We start from the raw sequence: 20,720 nt of genomic DNA on the forward strand, positions 1-20,720 counted from the left end.
CTCGAAAAGACCAATTTTAAAATATTTTATTTTCCTTTAAAATGTATTTTACTGCCATCTGCTGGGCATACATTTACATGAATCCTACGTCAGATAAGGAAAAGGCCTGTCTTGAATGTTTTACATTTTCAACTAGACCAATAACATACTTAATTAGGTGGCAGTGTATTACATCAGTTACATTATTATATATTTATAATATGTTCTTTATTGCAATCCTCTGACACCTACTCACTTCTTCTGTTTACTCGGTCTTTACACAGAATCGTTGGTGACGTTTTAAGTTACGCCCTGATTGAATTCTTTCCCCAAACAGAGCATTTAAATGGTCCCCCTCCTGTATGGATAATTTCATGGCTGGTCAGACTGGTTCGTCCGCTGAATCTTTTGCTACACTCGAGAGCATTTATATGCTCTCACCAGCGTGAGTCCATCTGTGTCTTTTAAGTGCATCAGCGTAGACAAAGCTCTTCCCACAGTCTGCACAGTGATGAGATTTCTTCCCTGCATGAGTCCTCTGATGCGTTTGCATAACATATTTATTGGTGAAGCTCTTGCCACATTGCGGGCATGTGGCTGGGGTCACCCGTAAACTCCCTCTTTTATAGGCTTTGATTTTCCCAGTCTTCAGCATTTCAATGTAATCTTTAGGGTGGTCCCTCTTCAGGTGCCCAAGGAAAAAGCGTTCTATGGTGAAGCCGATTGCACAATGGGGGCAGGGGTAGAAGGAGGACCCCCCTTCAAAGCCACCTACAGGAAAGTGAGAAGAACATCAAATGAACTCAAGTTCTACTTCATTAGAGCCATTCCACTGGGCACACACTGGTTGAATCAATGTTGTTTCCATGTCATTTCAATGGAATGACGTTGAACCAACGTGGAATAGATGTTGAATTGATGTTTGTGCCCAGTGAGATAGTTAATGAGCAATGAAACTTTTGTAATTTACATGTAACACATTATTATATCTACACCGTAACTGCAACCCACCTAACCAATGGTACTCACTGAAATCAACAGCATTAGCTTTGTCATCTGTATCTGGTACCGTCCCTGGATCCAATGATGTCCTACTGCAATCTTTAATCTTCACTCCTCTTGAAACATCAAGCTCATGGTTTTCACAGTCCTTTGAAGCAGAGATGAGGGGGGATTCAGTTCAGTCAGAAAGTCAGTTCCCACTGGGCACACGATGTAATTTCAAGGTGGATTTTTTTAAATAATATAAGGTTGATCAATGAGAGATTAACCTTTATTCACCCGCTCAAAAAGACAGCCAGAAGTTTGTTGAATTCCCAATGTGTAATCACTATGCTTTCAAATATCTAAAAGAACAATTGAATAACAATGTCAGATTTTTGGTTTAGTTGTCATCTACACTGAGTATACAAGGCATTATGAACACCTGCTCTTTCCATGACATGTGTGCCATTCAGAGGGTGAATGGGCAAGACAAAAAATGTAAGTGAACTGAGTATGGAAGTAGGTGCCAGGTGCACCGGTTTGTGTCAAGAACTTGGCCACATCTGCACGGCTCCAACACCATCATTAAGTATGCTGACGACATAACAGTGGTAGGCCTGATCACCGACAACAATGAAACGGCCTATAGGGAGGTTTACGGAGAACTGACCGTGTGGTGCGAGGACAACAACCTCTCCCTCAATGTGAGCAAGACTAAAGAGCTGATCGTGGACTCCGGGAAAAGGCGGGCCGAACAGGCCCCCATTAACATCGACGGGGCTGTAGTGGAGCAGGTCAAGAGTTTCAAGTTCCTTGGTGTCCACATCACCAAAGAACTATCATGGTCCAAACATGCCAAGACAGTCGTGAAGAGGGCACGACAGAGCCTATTCCCCATCAGGAGACTGAAAAGATATGGCATGGGTCCCCAAAAGGTTCTACAGCTGCACCATTGAGAGCATCCTGACCGGTTGCATCACCGTCTGGTATGGCAACTGTTCGGCATCTGACCATAAGGCGCTACAGAGGGTAGTGCGAATGGCCCAGCACATCACTGGGGCCAAGCTTCCTGCCACCCAGGACCGAAATAATAGGAGGTGTCAGAGGAATTCCCATAAGATTGTCAGAGACTCCAGTCACCCAAAAATGTCAAATGTGTCACTCATAATGTTAAAGTGGAATTATGTTTATAGACATTTTTTTAAATTAATTAATAATGAAAAGCAGAGATATCGTGAGTCAACAAGTATTCAACCCCTTTCTTGAGGCAAGCTTAAATAAGTTCCGCCGTAAAAATGTGCCAAACCAGTCACATAATACGTTGCATGGACTCATTCTGTGTGCAATAGTGTTTAACATGATTTTTGAATGACTACCTCATCTCTGTATCCCACACATATACTGAACAAAAATATAAATTCAACATGGAAGTGTTGGTCCCATGTTTCACGAGCTGAAATAAAAGATCCCATAAAGGTTCCATATGCACAAAAAGCTTATTTCTCTAATATTTTGTGCACAAATTCGTTTACATCCCTCTTAGTGAGCATTTCCACTTTGCCAAGATAATCCACCCACCTGACAGGTGTGGCATATCAAGAAGCTGATTAAACAGCATGATCATTACACAGGTGCACCTTGCGCTGGGGACAATACTGACCTACCAACCAAAAAGGCAGTAACAAACTAATTTTGGACCAAATGAGCAATGTCATTTCTGCTACATTAAATACATGCTTAATCATGTGGACAAGTATCCTGCCTCTATTGTATTGTGTTTTGGAGAAAATTGGGGTCATGTTAGCAATAACTGCAAAAATGTTACTGTGAAACCAAGGTAAATAAAAGCCATTTTTCTCAGTTCCACACTATGATCAGTTACTGCCTTTTTGCTTGGTAGGGTAGAATAAAATACCACTAAAATATGCAGTTTTATCACACAACACGACAAGATTTTAGGGAGCGTGTGATTGGCATGCTGATTACAAGAATGTTGTGTTCATTTCTCTATCATAGGCCGCCTCCAGAGAATTTGTAAGTACGTCTAACCGGCGTCACAAAAGCAGACCATGCCAGCCCAGGACAGTCACATCCGACTTTTTCACCTGCGGGATCGTGCGAGACAAGCCAGCAGGACAGCAGATGAAACTGAGGAGCATTTGTCTGTAATAAAGCCTTTTGGTGTGGGAAAAACTCAGGCTGATTGGCTGAGCCTGGCTCCCCAGTGGGTGGCCCTGGCTCCCAAGTGGGTGGGCCTCTGCCCAGTCATGTGAAATCCATAGATTAGGGGTTAATGTATGTATTTCAATTGACTGATTTCCTTATATGAACTGTAACTCAGTAAAATCGTTGCATGTTGTGTTTATATTTTTGTTCAAGGGCCCTCAGTTGAGCAGTGAATTTCAAACACAAAGGGAGGTTTTCCAATAATGCCTTACATTTTTTACCCATCTGCCAATAGGTTCCATTTGTAAATAAAGCCGACATTGAATATCCCTTTGAGCATGGTGAAGTTCTTCTTTATACTTTGGCTGGTGTATCAATACACCCAGTCACTACAAAGATACAGGCGTCCTTCCCACTCAGTTGCCAGAGAGGAAGGAAACCACTCAGGGATTACACCATGAGCCCAATGGTGAGTTTAATGGCTGTGATAGGAGATAACTGTTGATGGATCAACAACATTGTCATTTAGCTTAGTATTGTGGAGTAACTACAGAGTGAAAGGAGGAAGCCTGCACAGAATACAAATATTCCAAAACATGCAATAATGCACAAAAGTAAAACTGCCAAAAATGTGTCAAAGTAATTAACTTCATGTCCTGAATACAAAGTGTCATGCTTGGGGAAAATCCAACATCATCATGGAGTACCACTCTTCATATTTTCAAGCATGGTGGTGGCTGCATTATTTTATGGGTATGATTGTCATCGGCAAGGACGAGGTAGATTTGTAGGATAAAAAGGAAACTGAATAGAGCCAAGCTCAAGGCAACAACAAAATAAGTATGCTTTCCAACAGACATTGGGAAACAAACGCACCTTTCAGCAGGACAATAACTTAAGGCCAAATCTACACTGGAGTTGCTTACCAAGACAACATGGAAAGTTCCTGAGTGGCCTAGTTACAGTTTTGACTTCAAATTGGCTTGAAAAATGGCTGTCTAGCAAAGATCAACAACCAACTTGACAGAGCTTGAATAATAGATTTAAAAAAAGAATGTGCAAATATTGTACAATCCAGGTGTTCAAAGCTCTTAGACTTACCAAGAAAGACTCACAGCTGTATTCTCTGCACAGGTGATTCTAACATGTATTGACTCAAGGGTGTGAATACTTATGTAAATGAGACATTTCTGTATTTCATGTTCAATAAATTTGCTAAATTTTCTTAAAACATGTTTTCACTTTGTCATTATGGGGTATTGTGGGTCGAGGGGTGAGAAATTTTTTTTTGAATAAATGTTGAATTCAGGCGGTAAAAACCAAATGTGGAACAAGTAAAGGGGAATTAATACTTTCTGAAGCCACGTCACAATACATTGCCAAATTGCATTGATTCAAGAAGTTTTTTGCCCAGTGGGTTACCTTTAAGAATTGGCTGAATACTAACTAGGCCCAGCACTCAAGCTAGTAGCTGCTCAAGAAAGCTATGCTTTGTGTTTGTGAAATCTTAACTTCATTATGAAGCTATAGGCTTAAATTTAGACATTGTCGCCACACCGATACCTTGCCTACTTCTTATATATGTCAGTAGCCCACACCATATGCAGTCACATAGTGGCAGAAAGAATGAAGACTGAAACTAGATTTGTGGTACACAGCGTATAATAGGTAGGGTGCAGAATGGTGAAAACAACAAGTGGAATGAATTAACTTTTATTATGGCCCTTCAAGAAGCTAACCCTACAAAGCATCTCAAAGTGTGTATTTCACTCAGTACGTTATTACATGCTTGAACTCACCTGCACATTATCACTTTCCATCTCACTGTCCTCTGTATCCTCTGTATCGGCGCATGATGATGATGTTTCCAACGGTTCCCAAGGCACTGGCACTTTCACAACATCCTCATCTTCTGACTTCAACCCGTCTTCATCCTCTTCCTTCTTCACTGTAAATAGGGCAACTTCCTCCTTCACTGTAAATAGGGCAACTTCCTCTTCATCTACTGGCAGAAGGGAGCATTCTTCAGACTCCTCTTTGACTGGGACTGGAGAAGGCGGCACCTGACACAGAGAAAACAAAGTACCACTCACAAGTTTGGACACACCTACTCATTCAAGGGTTTCTCTTTATTTTTTACTAATTTCTAAACTGTAGAATAGTAGTGAAGACATCAAAACTCTGAAATAACACATTTGGAATCAAGTAGAAACCACTTTGTTTTTTAATCAAAATATATGTTATATTTAATATTCTTTAAAGTAGCCACCCTTTGCCTTGATGACAGCTTTGCACACACTTGGCATTCTCTCAACCAGCTTCATAATGCATTTCAATTAAAAAGGTGTGCCTTGTTAAAAGTTCATTTGTGGAATTTCTTTCCTTCTTAATGTGTTTGAGCCAATCTGTTGTGTTGTGACAAGGTAGGGGTGGTATACAGAAGACAGCCCTATTTGGCAAATGACCAAGTCCAAATTATGGCAAGAACAGCTCAAATAAGCAAAGAGAAATGACAGTCCATCATTACTTTAAAACATGAAGATCAGTCAATCCAAAAAATGTCAAGAACTTTGAAAGTTTCTTCAAGTGCAGTTGCAAAAACCATCAAGAGCTGAAACTGTCTCTCATGGGATCGCCGCCACAGGTAAGGAAGACCCAGAGTTACCTCTGCTGCAGAGGATAAGTTAATTAGAGCCTCAGAAATTGCAGCCCAAATTAATAGCTTCACAGAGTTCAATTAAGAGACATCTGAACAGTTGATATTGAGATTCATGGTCAAATTGCTGCAAAGAAACCACTACTAAAAGACCCCAATGAGAAGAAGAGTTGCTTGGGCCAAGAAACATGAGCAATGGACATTAGACCGGTGGAAATCTGTCCTTTGGTCTGATGAGTCCAAATTTGAGATTTTTGGTTCCAACCACTGTCTTCATGAGCTGCAGAGTAGATGAACGGATGATCTCTGCATGTGTGGTTCCCACCGTGAAGCATGGAGGAGGTGGTGTGATGGTGCTTTGCTGGTGACACTGTCAGTGATTTATTTAGAATTGAAAGGCACACTGAAGCAGCATGGCTACCACAGCATTCTGCAGCGATACACCATCACATCTGGTTTGTGCTTAGTGGGACTATCATTTGTTTTTCAACAGGACAATGACCCAAAACACACCTCCAAGCTGTGTAAGAGCTATTTGACCAAGAAGGAGAGTGATTGAGTGCTGCATCAGATGACCTGGCCTCCACAATAATCCGATCTCAACCCAATTGAGATGGTTTGGGATGAGTTGGACCGCAGACTGAAGGAAAAGCAGCCAACAGGTGCTCAGCATACTCCTTCAAGACTGTTGTAAAAGCATTCCAGGTGAAACTGGTTGAGAGAATGCCAAGAGTTTGCAAAGCTGTTATCAAGGCAAAGGGTGGCTACTTTGAAACCATTGAATGAGTAGGTGTCCAAACTTTGACTGGTACTGTAATTCTAACACCTCTGGGCCTTGTAAGTGGGCTTGCAGTGTAAAAGAGATACTTACCTTTAGATGTGGCATGCCTTTATGTCCACACTCCTGCTCTGTGACTCCATGTATGTCTGAAACCGTGTCAAAGGAAGGATCTTGTTCATCGGGGTCCTCCTTTTGACAAACCTGGGATGTTTCAACGCCTAACAACACAGCTGAAATTGGACATTCTTCAGCCTCCTCTTTAACCTCACTCCAATGCAGTGAGGGATCCTAGAACAGACCACCGTTGGTGTTAGAAGAATAAACTCAATTTGACCAATAAAACCTGTTAATGGATAGCCGATTAGTTTAGATGTAAAACTAAATATTTAATCATTTTGAAGAACAAATAAAAATGTGGGTTAACTTCTTCTGGCTGATCACTGCTTTCACATCTCCCATATTGATCCATCTTCAGTAGATGAACAGACTCGTGACCTGTCAATACCAAAACAAACCACCCAAATGTTGAGTTAGATCAATTAGGATTAAGTACCTTGTCAGCTCTGGGATTCAAACTAGCGATTTTTCGGTTTCTGGCCCGGTGCTCTTAACCATGAAGCTACCTTCCCCCCTGATGTTAACTTAAGGGCAATTCCAAAGTTTCTCTTTGACCTTAACTTCCCTATTTTGCTTTTCAGCATTTGTCAGTGGCATGGTGACAATCTGTGAAAAAAAAACAATTTGAGTGGAATGACTGATGGACATGTGAATTACTCTTTATTACAACACTAACATTAGTATCAAGATGTTTACAATCAATTAATTCACCCCTTGAAATCAACTGCATTTGCTAAATCACAAACACACACACCTGTGTGTGTGTGTTCCTCCCCCAGCCAATCAGTGACCGTCTTCATAGTTTCCATACAAAACACTTTCAAGTGGATATGGATTCAAAAAGTCCAAAGAGGGATAGATCCACAATGATATCACAGCTGCATTTGCACAGATCCATATACTGTGTGTGCCTCCAGTCGACAAACTACACTTCCTCCCCAGCTACGCTTACTCCAGGCTTTACCAAATTCATTTCATTTTTTGCCCTAGCACTACACAGCTGATTCAATAATCAACTAATAATCAAGCATTAGGGCCTGGTCCGGGGGTGAGCATCATGTCCACGTTAATGATCGCTGTTCTGAAGCTCTTTTCGGTCATAGGAAATGGAGGAAACGTTATGTACAAAAACAGTTAAGATCAGCACCCCCGCCAACCAGTAAAATGGCTGCTATCCAATCCAGCACCATTCTCTCAATGTTTGATAGAGAAGTTAAAATCCTGTGCAAGTTATCATTATGCTAGCTTAACTTTGCTCACTCAGAGCTATGGCTAATTTAGGTTCCAAATGTCCACTAGCAGGTTGAAAAATGGACCCAAAGAGTATGTATACACAAAAAGCTTATTTCTCTCCAGTTTTGTACGCAAATGTGTTTACATGCCAGTTTGAGTATTTCTCCTTTGCCCAAAAAATCCATCCACCTGACATTCGTGGCATATCAGGAAGCTGATTAAACAGCATGATCAGGGGACAATAAAAACCCACTAAAATGTGTAGTTTTGTCACAACACAATGCCACAGATGTCTCAAGCTTTGAGGGAGTGTAGGAATGTGCACCAGAGCAGTTGCTAGAGAATTTAATGTTAATGTCGCTACCCCAAGCCACCTCCAAAGTAGTTTTCGAGAATATGGCAGTACATCCAAACGGCCTCACAAACAATCATCTGAGACTAGCCACTCAGACAGCTGATGAAACAGTGGGTTTGCACAAACAAAGATTTTCTGCACCAACTGTCAGAAACCGCATCAGGGAAGCTCATCGTCCTCACCTGGGTTTTGACCAAACTGCAGTTCGGAGTTGTAACTGACTTCAGTGGGCAAACGCTCACATTTGATGGCTACTGCCACGTTGGAGAAGTGCGCTCTGCACGGATGAATCACGGTTTCAACGATATTGGGCAGATGGCAAACATTGGGTATGGCGTCGTGTGGTTTACAGTTTACTGATGTCAACGTTGTGAAAAGAGTGCTCAATGGTGGGGTTATAGTATGCGCAAGCATAAGCTATGGACAACGAACACAATTGCATTTCAATTTATGGCAATTTGAATGCACAGAGATACCGTGATAAGGCCCATTGTCGTGCCATTCATCCGCCGCCATCACCTCATGTTTCAGCATAATAATGCAAGGCTCTGTAGTCTGCACACAATTCATGGATGTTGAAAATGTCCCAGTTTTTCCATGGCCTGCATACTCACCATACATTTCACCCATTGAGCATGTTTGGGATGCTTTGGACGTGTGCGATATCGTGTCCCAGTTCCCGACAATATTCAGCCACTGAGCACAGCCATTGAAGAGGTGTGGGACAACATTCCACAAACAGGCTGATTAACTCTATGCGAATGAGATGTGTTGTGCTGCATGAGGCAAATGGTGGTCACACCAGACACTGACTGGTTCTGATCCACGCCCCTACCTTTTTTTATGTAGGTATTTGTGACCTACAAATGCATAGCTGTATTCCCAGGCATGTGAAATCCATTGATTAGGGCCTAATGTATTTATATTGACTGATTACCTTATTAACTGTAACTCAGTAAAATCTTTGAAATTGTTGCATGTTGCGTTTATTTATATTGCTGTAAAATAGTTCGTGGAAATGCCCAAAAGCTAAAGTTGGCTTGTAGCTAGATATTATATTCTAGCTAGATAATCCGATTCTATTTGGCAAAATGATGGCTTCTACAGCTAGTTACACAACCAACTTGTTATCAAATAAAGTTCATATATGTTTAGATAAATATATACGCATAAAAATATATTTACCAGTAACATGGATGTTTTCAGAAGTATCCGAGACTCGGGGAATATTATTGCGGTTGCACATACGGAAACTCGAAAAGACCAAAATACCAGATTTTGAAAATACATTCCTTACCTTTAAAGGCAATTTTTTTGCTACCTCAGCTGTACATACATGAAAGTGAATCATACTTCCCTGCAATTGGCACGTCAAAAGAACGAAACCTTCTTGGATAAAAATAACGTTCAATGAATTTGAACGAGACCAATGTACCAACTAGAACGGAACCCCCGTTAGACCCCTTTCTGTGTTTGCAAACATTGCGGCACGAAGGCAATGGGCGAAAGTTAGTGGCAGAACATGGGGGAGTTTTTACAGAAAGCCAGCAAAAAAAACAACATATATTTAGATGTTCCTTAAGAGTGCTTGTCATACTAATTTTGGATTTTAAGGCTCGTATGAATGTCTTGCTTAATATGTTTGTGTCATCATCGCAAATCAACAGTATTTTTTTTACACTTTCACTCCAAGCAGTAAAATGTCTTTTTTTTTTTTTTACAAAGATCACATTCAAATATAATATTATTGACTGTTCAATCGAGAATCAAAACATAATTGCATGATAACCCCAAAAAGTTTTGTTTAGAAGTAATAACGTAAATCTAGGCTGTTTTGAATGAGCGCAGATGGCGATGGTTTTCTTACTGCAGCCAAGAGTCTCGCGCGTCTTTGCTGGAAAGAGGTCTAATGGAGCTCGTTTATTCCCGATTTCCCATTTGACTGGAATTCACTGAAGTCAAATTTTCGTAGTTCCGAGTTAAGTTGTTTTGAGCAGGGCCCAAACCATGCTTCATTCATAGCATGGCCAATGCTGAATGTTTATCATTTTTATTTGGGGAAAAGAGCCCCTAAATCCCAGATTTGGGACCATACAGCCACTCCCCTGATTAGCAGGCTAGTGATTGCTTTGCAATGCTTGCAGTTAGCCACTGTCACAGATTCCTTACAAAACACTCATTGTTGAATTTGCGATTTCCAACTTGTGTAATGTTTATGTCCAATGGCCGATGAGCACCAATACATTTTATCTATAATTTCTCTTCATTCTTTATCTTCATATGACAAGGATTAAACATGATTTGCCAGCAGATTGGCGACTTGATTCATGATGATGACTGCTAGCTAAGATTTTGAAAGTATTATGTTGACATGATCAGTCCAATCAAAGCTACTGTACATATAACGTGATTTGACGTCATTCTGTGGCCAATGACCTTGAACCTTCTTGGATGGGCACTTCTAATGTAACTCTATGGCAGCACCCAAGGGGATAGAGTTTTCTAGCTCTACCCTTAGACTTGGCGGTGATTTGGTGTCCCCATGAGTGACAGAATACTAAGCCAATCGCGGCACAACGCTCTATTTTCTGCTGGCTTGCCCCAGCACCGCAGAAAGCACTGAGCTAGGCTGAAACACCTGCATGTTGGAGCTGCCTTACTCAAGAAAACAAAAGAGAGAGCATGTTTGCATGTGGCTTTATTAATAATTATAAATCCTCTTAGAGCTACCCCCTACTTTTTTCAATTTCCGCCTGAAGACATACCCACATCTAACAGCCTGTAGCTCAGGCACAGAACCAAGGATATGCATGTTCTTGGTACCATTTGAAAGAAAACACTGAAGTTTATATAAATGTGAATTGAATGTAGGAGAATATAACACAATATATCTATCCAGGTTGTATGAGAGTTATTTGCCGGGCAGTGCCTGTTTGGCGACACTTTTACTACGTCCGAAAGTATATCCGTAAGTGGTAGACGGTTCTGATTAGGAAGTCGTCATTTGCAGTGCCCATGGAGCCATTAAATCCAGTTGTTAGATGCTACCAACCTCCTCCAAATCAAAACCAAACATGGATAGCAATGTTTGCCCGCGCACTCTATTCCACTTTCTCTTTGCGTCAACAAAGTGCCCATATTGCGAGGCTGATTAGCTGGAACAAACAGGTGTGCACGCAAAGTGTGAGGTTCTGTGTTATACACTTTAGCCCTTACCATATCATATGTGATGGAATAATATTTGCTGTTGGCTTGTGTGGGTATATGTGTTATGCAACACAGCTGACTTGAGACATTGTTAACAGTTTCAGGGCCATGGGCCTTTCTCGTGAAAAATACAGAATAACATCAAAACAGACACATACAGAACGTAGTGTAGGGAACAAACTGTATTTTGTTAGAGAACATGAGCCAGGTGCTTTATAACTGTATCGAGCACGGGCGCATAGATATTCTACACAACTACAACGACTGACCGCTGAAGCGCCTAGGGGGCTGGGACCAGCCTGTGCGCCAACAATCAACGATAGGCTGAGTGAGTTTAAACCACAACCAGTCTCTACTCTGACAGGCCGGCTTGGAAGCAGGAACTACTTTTGTCAGAGTATATTATAATATCTTTGTCAGGAACAAGTCAGTTCTCTGTTTGCCCTGCGAGGTGGGACAGAGAGCCCGTATATACGAAAATTGCATTTACCACTTATTGCTTAGCTAATGAAAAATACATAGTATACAATAAGGTGACTCAGTGTCATATTTATCCTGATATCAGATTCAATTGACACAACCCTTAACAAAAGCGAGAACATCAAATCCATGTTTGGGTTTGATTTGGAGTTGGTGGTAGAGTCTAACAATTGGATTTAATTATTTAATGGGCACTGCTCAGTGATGCCAAAAACAACTTTCTAAATCAGTACCATCCACTGATTTACTGCCCAACGTGGAAAAAGCATAGTCAAGCAGGTGCCATAGTTGGATGCAATGATGTACTGCTACGATCTTCAACCCTCTTGAAACGTCATGCTCCTTTGAAGCAGAGATGAGGGGAGATTCAGTTCAGGCAAAAAATAACCTTCATTAATTGGCTGAATACTATCTAGGCCTGCATTTTGCACTGACTATGCACACTCACTGGACTCTACCCACACATACTTACACTGACATGCCAACACACAATTTACAAGAGACTGCTGAGGGGAGTCATAATAATGCCCAGAACGATGTAAATGGAATGACATCATACACCTGGAAACCATGTTTGATGTATTTGATACCATTCCACTGATTCTGCTCCATTCATTACCACGAGCCCGTTCTGCCCAATTAAGGTGACACCAAACTCCTGTGTCACGCATGCATATTGACACCACACAGTTTCACATATGCTGCTACTATGTTTGCTATACTGAACAAAAATATAAATGCAACATGCAACAATTTCTAAGATTTTACTGAGTTACATTTCATAGAAGGAAATCAGCCAGTTTTATTTAATTAATTAGACCCTAATTTATAGATTTCACATGACTGGGCAATGGGTGCAGCCATGGGTGGGCCTGGGGGGCATAGGCTCACCCACTTGGGAGTACTGAACAAAAATATAAAATAAACATGTAAAGGGTTGGTCCCATGTTTCATGAGGTGAAATAAAAGATCCCAGAAATTGTCCATACGCACAAAAGGCTTATTTCTTTCCAATTTTGTGCACAAATTTGTTGACATCCCGGTTAGTGAGCATTTCTCCTTTGCCATCCACCTGACAGGTGTGTCATGTCAATAATCTGATTAAACAGCATGATCGGGGCGGCAGGTAGCCTAGTGGTTAGAGCCAGTAACCGAAAGGTTGCTGGATCGAATCCCCGAGCTGACAAGGTAAAAATCTGTCGTTCTGCCCCTGAACAAGGCACTTAACCCACTGTTCCCCGGTAGGCCATCATTGTAAGTAAGAATTTGTTCTTAACTGACTTGCCTAGTTAAATTAAGGTTACACATCATTACACAGGTGCGGGTTATTCTGGGGACAATAAAAGGCCACGAAAATGTGCAGTTTTGTCACACAACACAATGCCACAGATGCCTCAAGGTTTGAAGGTGTGTGCAATTGGCATGGAATGCAAGAATGTCCAGGGCTGTTGCCAGATAATTGAATGTTAATTTCTCTACAATAAGCTGCCTCAAAGGTCATTTTAGTGAATTTGGCAGTACTTCCAACTGGCCTCACAACTGCACACCATGTGTAACCACGCCAGGACATCCACATCTGGCTGAATTGTGGAATTGTCTGAAACCAGCCACCTGGACAGCTGATGAAACTATTTCAGAGTATTTCTGTCTGTAATAAAGCCCTTTTGTGGGGAAGACTAATTCTGATTTGCTGTGCCCCTACCCCGTAATGTAAAATCCATAGATTAGGGTCTAATTTATTTATTTCAACTGACTGATTTTGTTGTATGAACTGTAACTCAGTAAAATTGTTGTATATTGTGTTTTATATTTTTGTTCAGTATAGGTAGGGTGCAAAATAGTCAAAAAAACTAGTGGAAAAAATAAACTTCTGAACAAAGAGGCAACAGTGAGAAACAAGTAGCGCATTTTTATTTGTGCAACACAAATTATAATAATTCAGTAAACCTTAGTAAATGTACATGTCATTATGAAACAATAATACAAAAACATGTTCAAGTGAAGTAAAACATAAGTAAAAAAGTAACCTTTACTTCATGGTAGTCCAAATTATAGGCATCACAGTAACAGCAAAAATGGACACAATTAACAGTATCAATGTTGAAACACTGAGAACAATTAGATTGTCCATCAACTTCATGGAAACTTCCATATAATAGGAAAACAACAAAAACGAATGTTTTCGAAAAAATATTTTTTTATGTAACAAAAAGCCAACATAATATTATTGTGCTCTGATAATGATCACTTCTGGTGATAACACACAAAGCACTGCTGCTTGTTGTTCAGACACAAAAACAACTTTCCATCACCACACTTGGAACACTTCCACCTCGAGACGCCCTTGACGCACAGGTTGCACCTTCCTCTCTGTTCCCCAAAGATAGGCCAGTGTCCAAGGCAGTCATAACGGACATCTGCTGTAGGCTGTAAGGCTCTGGGATTGTTCAGCCGCTTTGGAGTTGTGTGTGGATTTGGAGGAACTGATGGTTGGCCAACCCTGGTTGGGAGTTTGTTGACTACTTTTAGAGTCCCTGCCACAGACAAACGAAACCTTTTTAGGTGCACTGGTTTTTCCTTGAGAAGGTCACAGTCCCGCTTGTACATCAGCCAAGCATTGGCAATGCACAGATCAAGGATGTATCCAAACAGAGGTAGGTACCACCGGCGTGCCTTCATAGGTGTCTTGTACAGACGCACCAGCATATCAGACAGATCGATGCCCTCCTTTGCTTGAATGTAAGCCAACATGACTGATGGGCATGTGATATCAATCTTTTGATGGGTCTCCCGACAGAACCGCCTAACATACCCCAGAGGTTCAATTCCACATGCATTGCTTAGTATTGAGACACTCTTTTTGTCCAACCACCTGACAGCAATCACCCCCTCTTGAGAACAGTAGTCGTATGCTCCACGCCCTAGCTTTGCAAGATCCTTGTCATCCATTGCAGTTGCTCCACCTGTGCCATTTGCTCTCACAGTGCCAATACACCTCACACCCAGTCTGGCCTGCAGGGACTTTACCAGGTCAAGACTGATGAGGTAGTTGTCACAGAAAACAACTGTAGCCTCTGGCTCTGCAATAGATGTACAGAGGGTGGTGACAACCTTGGTACTCAGCAGAGGATTCTGTTCATCTTCATCTAGCCCACTGTTGAGAAATGTTGTATCCCCTTGGTACAGTAGCAGGTCATGGATAATACCTGAAGAACTGCCCCGACAGAATAACCTAAAACCAAATTTGTCATGCTGATTAGATTTGTAATGACGAAGATTTCCTGCTTTGGTGCCTTTGTAAGCTACCATGACTTCAGCTATGCTTTGCCTGTTGGTTGACTGTATGAGGAGACACTGTTGACGCAGCATGTTAAAAAGAGGTCGGATCTTGTAGAAGCGGTCAGGACTGTGATTATTTTGCATGTTGTCATTGAAGTGAAGAAACCTGCAGAGTGACTGGAACCTTCTCACAGACATGGTATCAGCCACAGGTGGGAAGCGAGAGTCAGAATGCCAGTAGTCCACAAAGGTTGGAAAGTCAAAAACACCCATGTAGAGAAGCATAGACAAGAAATCCTCAATTTCTCCAGAGTTTGTGTTGATTGCGGATCCAGTCTGTTGAACAGAGTAAAGGTTGGTCTGCTCAGCAATGTGTGCAATCATCTGATCAGTGAATAACATCTTGAAATATTGATAGGGGGATTGAACACACTGTGGTGCCACAAACACTGGATCTGGAACTTGGAAGGAATCTATGTCGGCCTTCTTCCAAAGCAGATGTCTTGGCTGTGTTTTGAAGGAACTAGAATTAAATGGGCTTACAACTGTGTCGAGATTGTGGTTATATGTGTCTGTAGGAACCAATATAATTACATTTCTGCTTTTTCTCTTCTTTCTCTTGGGAGACTCTGCGGTTTTAGGGTATTGGGAAGCATCTCCTTTTGTAAGCTTAGAAGGGGACTCATCCTCCAGATCTCCTGGTTTTGGAATATCCTCTAGGTCATCATCCTCTGAGTCACTTAGGTCTTCCACCTCTGAATCCAGGGGATCCTGTGGTAGAATGGCCACAGCAGCTCTTGGCCACTTTCTCCTGAGTGTTTTTGTGTCCATGTGCTATCAGAGAAAGAAACATGACATTTTCCATAACATCCATAAAATATCATTAGGAGGCCCATTGACATGCACAGCTAAAGAGATAATGCACACAAACCTAACTTTACAAAACATCTCAAAGGGTGTCTATTTCACTCAGTCTATTATTAAATGTTTGAACTCACCCGCACATTATCACTGTCCTCTGTATCTGAACATGATGATGATGGTGATGTTTCCAACAGCTCCCAAGGCACTGACACTTTCACAAGATCCTCATCTTCTGACTTCAACCAGTCTTCATTCTCTTCGTCCTTCACTGTAATTGAGGCAATTTCATCTACTGGCACAAGGGAGCATTCTTCAGACTCTTTGACTGGGACTAGAGAAGGCAGCACCTGACACGGAGAAAACATAATTAATTAATGTATCATTTTATTTCTAACAATAACTCTGTGCCTTGTAACAAAGCTTGCACAGTTAAGGATATAGCCACTTACCTTTACTTTGAGATACTTCATGCGTTTATGTACACGCTCTTGTTCTGTGACTCCATGGATGTCTGAAACTGTATCAAAGGAGGGATCTTGTTCAATTGGGTCCTCCTTTAGACAAACCTGGGATATTTCAACTCCTAATGAAACTGCTGACCCTTGGCTCTGCTGAATCTCACATTCTTCAGCCTCCTCTTTGACCTGCCTCCAAAGCAGTGAGTGATCCTAAACAGACCATGGTTGGGGTTAGGGAAATAAACTATTTGACCAATAGAACTTGTTTAACAGCCAATTGTGTTAGATATGGTATAATTAACTGCTTCTCATTTTGAAGAATGGATAAAAATGTGGGTTAACCTACAAAAAGCTCTTCTGGCTGACCACTGCTTTCATATCTCCCATATTGATCCATCTTCAGCAGATGATGATGAAACTCATGCCCTGTCAATAATAATAATACATGTTATTGCACCTTTCAAGATCCAAGGACACATACAGAGTAAGGAATAGAATAAAACAGCAAATATAAACAGGACATTACTAAGAGCAAAAGTAAATTCCCCAAAATGTGTGACCAAGTTTTCCAAAAACGTAAATATCTGCTCTGAAATAAGATTAAAAGATGTCTGCTGAAAGAATGGGGTGTCAGCTTTGTGATATGACAACTTAGTTATACAAAAAAGTATCTGGTTATTAAGAAGTGGATTAACACCAGGTAACATATTTATGGTAACGGAATGAAATGATGGGTCCCTGCGTTGTTCTAGACACAGAAATAAATTATGGATTTGAATGTCATTCTCTTTGTGATGATGCAGCATAAATAGGTACACAAAGTTATAAATCATTTGTATGGAAATATACATTGAAAGGGTAATTGATCAAACTCACAAAACACTAGAAACATACATTTTCCTTGGCTTTTAGCCTTTGCTTTTCTCAAACTGTGCCTCCTCCTGTCTTTTTCTTTGACCTCCTCATAACTCCCCTTCTCCTTTAGTCTTTGCCTGTATCTTCTTTGCTTTTCAGCATTTGTCAGTGGCATGGTGACAATCTGTGAATAATACATTTGAGTGAAATGACTGGCAAACAATTTAATTAATCATTATTACAAGATTACTACTATCAATACGTTTACAATTCACTGATTTACTCCTTAGATATCTGCATTTGAGAAAGTGTGTGTATCCCTCTTCCCCTAGAGTTTGTGTAGCAAAACGCTTTCAAGTGGATGTGGATTCGAACAGTCTAAAGTCTGAATAGATTCACAAAGATATCCAGCTGCATTAGATTATGAAGGAACAGAGGCACACACACTCTTAGCTTTCATTTGACATCTACTTTGATGCTCTTATGAACTTCACACGTTCGTCTTCATGGCTCTTTATACCCAGAGTTTCCAAATGTACTCTTTATTAAAGCTACCGGTATGTGAAAATGCCCAAGCTAACTACAATTGCTAGCAAGTTGGCTGCCGCTAGCTTTTCTAAATATTTAGTTATAACTAGCATATTGCTTGAATAGCGGCTACACACCAACTTGTCAACAATATTATAACGATCATAGTTTATATAAATATATGTGTAGAAAATATCTTTACCAGTTACATGGATGCTTTCAGAAGTATCAAAACGGTATAGAAACCTTTCTCTGGAAGTATATGGGGGACGGGGAATATGTTTGTAGTTGCACATACGGAATCTTGAAAAGACCAAAATACTAGCTACAAAGTCTGTAAATGTGTTTTATTTCCCTTTAAAATGTATTTTACTGCCTTCTGCTGGGCATATACGAAAGTGAATCCTACTGCTCTACAGTTGCGTCAGATAACGAAAAAGGTCTGTCTTGATAAATGCCACGAACTCGGAAACCTTTATTATTCGTGTTTACGGTTGCCTCTTCTTAAAATTGTTGCATCATAGTTAGTGATACTCAGTCATACGAGACAGAACATACTTACCAAGCTCTCGCAAGACTTATTGAAAAGGTCGTGTGGAGAGCTGTCCCTTTTCTTTCGCTTATTTCTGCATCATTCGTGGGGGACAACGTGTTTACTTTTGCCTTATTTTGAACTAGATCAATGTACCAAGATGAACAGACTTGGCCAAGTTTTGATTGCTAGCAATTAATAAAGGTGTAATCATTACATTAGTTATGAAATAGACAGATTTGGAGGGTGTCAGAGAAAAAAAGAATCTGGGAATTTAGCATGCATTTTATATTTGAATACTGCTGTTTATAGCTAATTATTAGGTCATACACATGTAGTATGAAACAGCCCTACAGTTCAAGTAGCTTTAGAATAAGTCCGATTGGGGAGTTGTCTCCAGTCCTAGTGATTGAATGGTCTGCTCAGAAAATCATTATCAATAATGCTAAAGAGATATTCCATTAAAATCACAACTCTTCAACAATTGTTTTTATTTTATTTCAATAATCTCAAGTGGTTTGCAACAATCATACAAACAGTACAAAATAATTATTTTTAGAAACTGACAGTTGAGTGACAGAAATTTGTAGAAGATGTGGGTATTATCACAGTCATTATTGATCGGCCCATGCACTTACAGTTAGGGTAAATTAGGGAGGCAAAATCTTATTGTATGAATGTTGTCTTGAGGTGACAGGTGCATTTTGGTCAAGTCTGTTGTTAATCTGTGAAATGAAATTAACAAGAATCATGTCAGTAACATGCAGATTCATAACACTGGATAACAATTACTGTGAAGATGTACTTTGTGCATACTGTTCACACCTGGTCTGAGGGTTCAAATAATTTGTTTCTCAACCAATAAAATTAATGACCACGAGGTGCAGGACAGTGTGGGCTAATAAGAAATCGGCAAAGGCCCTCTCCTGGGAGATGGACAGGAAGTCTCCTTTGTTATCTGGATTGATCTGGATACGCAGGCAGACTGTAGGCAGGCCAGAAAAAAATGGGGTGAGTTGATCAGAAACCATTTCCAATAATGGTGGCTGCCATTGGTTGGCCTCACTGATGTACAATACAGCTGAATATCACAAGATTATGCAAATACATTTACAGTTGAGTGTTTATATTACCTCCCAGGATGAAGGCTCCAACACAAGATATGAACCCGGCCAGAAAGCTGTTGAATGGGAAGGTGCCAACCAGCAAGCAGTACAGAAACTGCAATGCGCCAGTTAACAAGATGTAGAAAAGGTAGGCGTCGACCACTTTCAATTTATTCGATGTTTTGGTCCTGTATTCCTCCAAGAATCGAGAAATAACTGAAATTACCGAGTTAGACATGTTTTCTTATTAACAAAAGCCTCAACGTGCAAAGAGAATCAGGATGCAAGTCGCTTCCGTCAGATGCCGCACAAAAATGACGTGTCACTGAAACTGGGGTGTATTCATTACGCCGATTCTGCTGCCAAACGTTTCGTCTATTGCAAAACTGCGAACGGAAAAAGGTTAATGTTATCCGGAATCCTTGGGACGTCCCTACCCTAAACCTATACCTCAGAGTCCTAAACCCTAACCAGAGATATTACAGAAAGGATGCGATAGGAATTAAATTGGACAATGAATGGAAACACAGGCTCATATGCAAACATTTAATTTCTACTCCGGTTGTATTCAGCACGTGACAAATACAATTTGATTTGACATATAAAACCCCACCCAGCAGACCGTCGACCAATCGCGTTCGTTGTCATGCCGTTTTATACAATGGGTGGGTCTAATCCTGAACGCTGATTAGTTAAAACTGCATTCCAGCCTGTGTCTATTTAAGCAACACGACCGGAGGTGGTGTGGTATATGGTCCATATATACCAAGGCTATGGGCTGTTCTTAGGCACAAAGCAACACGGAATGCCATGATACAACCTTAGCCTTGTTATATTGGCCATATACCACAAACTCCTGAGGTGCCTTATTGCTATTATAAACTGATTACCATCTAATTAGAGCAGTAAAATTACATGTTTTGTCATACCTGTGGTATACAGTCTGATATGCCACGGCTGTCAGCCAATCAGCAGTCAGGGCTCGAACCACCCAGTTTATAATCCACAAATGACCACTGGCTAAATATATTACTTTGAAATGCCTATTTACTCTGTTCCATCTGACTGTGCAATCCACTGTCTCATCAGCCCAGCCAGGCAATTAATAAACTTGATATCCACTATAAAAATCATCTAGGC

At 40.7% G+C, this 20,720-nt stretch overlaps 3 protein-coding genes across 7 annotated transcripts; all 3 read right to left on the reverse strand.

The window, feature by feature from the left end:
* Window positions 1-11: 11 nt before the first annotated feature.
* LOC135512936 (zinc finger protein 771-like) lies at window positions 12-9,725 on the reverse strand. 3 transcript variants are annotated; one of them, XM_064935469.1, is made up of 6 exons: window positions 9,457-9,725; window positions 6,991-7,061; window positions 6,657-6,854; window positions 4,929-5,192; window positions 991-1,129; window positions 12-750 (listed from the first exon to the last, which is right to left on the reverse strand). In XM_064935469.1, the coding sequence occupies exons 1-6, from the start codon at window positions 9,620-9,622 to the stop codon at window positions 407-409; spliced, it is 1,182 nt and encodes a 393-aa protein (XP_064791541.1). In that variant the 5' UTR covers window positions 9,623-9,725; the 3' UTR covers window positions 12-406. The 3 variants fall into 3 exon arrangements, with proteins under 3 accessions (XP_064791541.1, XP_064791543.1, XP_064791544.1); XM_064935471.1 differs by having other exon boundaries at window positions 1,009-1,129; window positions 9,457-9,720; XM_064935472.1 differs by lacking the exon at window positions 6,991-7,061.
* Window positions 9,726-13,847: 4,122 nt separating this feature from the next.
* On the reverse strand, window positions 13,848-18,252 carry LOC135512933 (piggyBac transposable element-derived protein 2-like). Of its 3 annotated transcripts, XM_064935465.1 has the most exons (7): window positions 18,145-18,252; window positions 17,436-17,598; window positions 16,906-16,985; window positions 16,551-16,769; window positions 16,236-16,448; window positions 15,832-16,071; window positions 13,848-15,573 (listed from the first exon to the last, which is right to left on the reverse strand). In XM_064935465.1, exons 2-7 carry the CDS (start codon window positions 17,587-17,589, stop codon window positions 14,203-14,205), a joined length of 2,277 nt encoding a protein of 758 aa, XP_064791537.1. In that variant the 5' UTR covers window positions 17,590-17,598; window positions 18,145-18,252; the 3' UTR covers window positions 13,848-14,202. The 3 variants fall into 3 exon arrangements, with proteins under 3 accessions (XP_064791537.1, XP_064791536.1, XP_064791535.1); XM_064935464.1 differs by having other exon boundaries at window positions 13,848-16,071; window positions 17,454-17,598; XM_064935463.1 differs by having other exon boundaries at window positions 13,848-16,071.
* A 698-nt stretch (window positions 18,253-18,950) lies between these two features.
* Window positions 18,951-20,081, reverse strand: LOC135512937 (dolichyl-diphosphooligosaccharide--protein glycosyltransferase subunit DAD1-like). Its single transcript, XM_064935473.1, has 3 exons — window positions 19,608-20,081; window positions 19,300-19,459; window positions 18,951-19,199 (listed from the first exon to the last, which is right to left on the reverse strand). Exons 1-2 carry the CDS (start codon window positions 19,816-19,818, stop codon window positions 19,329-19,331), a joined length of 342 nt encoding a protein of 113 aa, XP_064791545.1. The 5' UTR covers window positions 19,819-20,081; the 3' UTR covers window positions 18,951-19,199; window positions 19,300-19,328.
* Between the last annotated feature and the right edge of the window lie 639 nt (window positions 20,082-20,720).

This window comes from Oncorhynchus masou, chromosome 24 (genome assembly GCF_036934945.1).
Source record: "Oncorhynchus masou masou isolate Uvic2021 chromosome 24, UVic_Omas_1.1, whole genome shotgun sequence".
Lineage (NCBI taxonomy): Eukaryota > Metazoa > Chordata > Actinopteri > Salmoniformes > Salmonidae > Oncorhynchus > Oncorhynchus masou.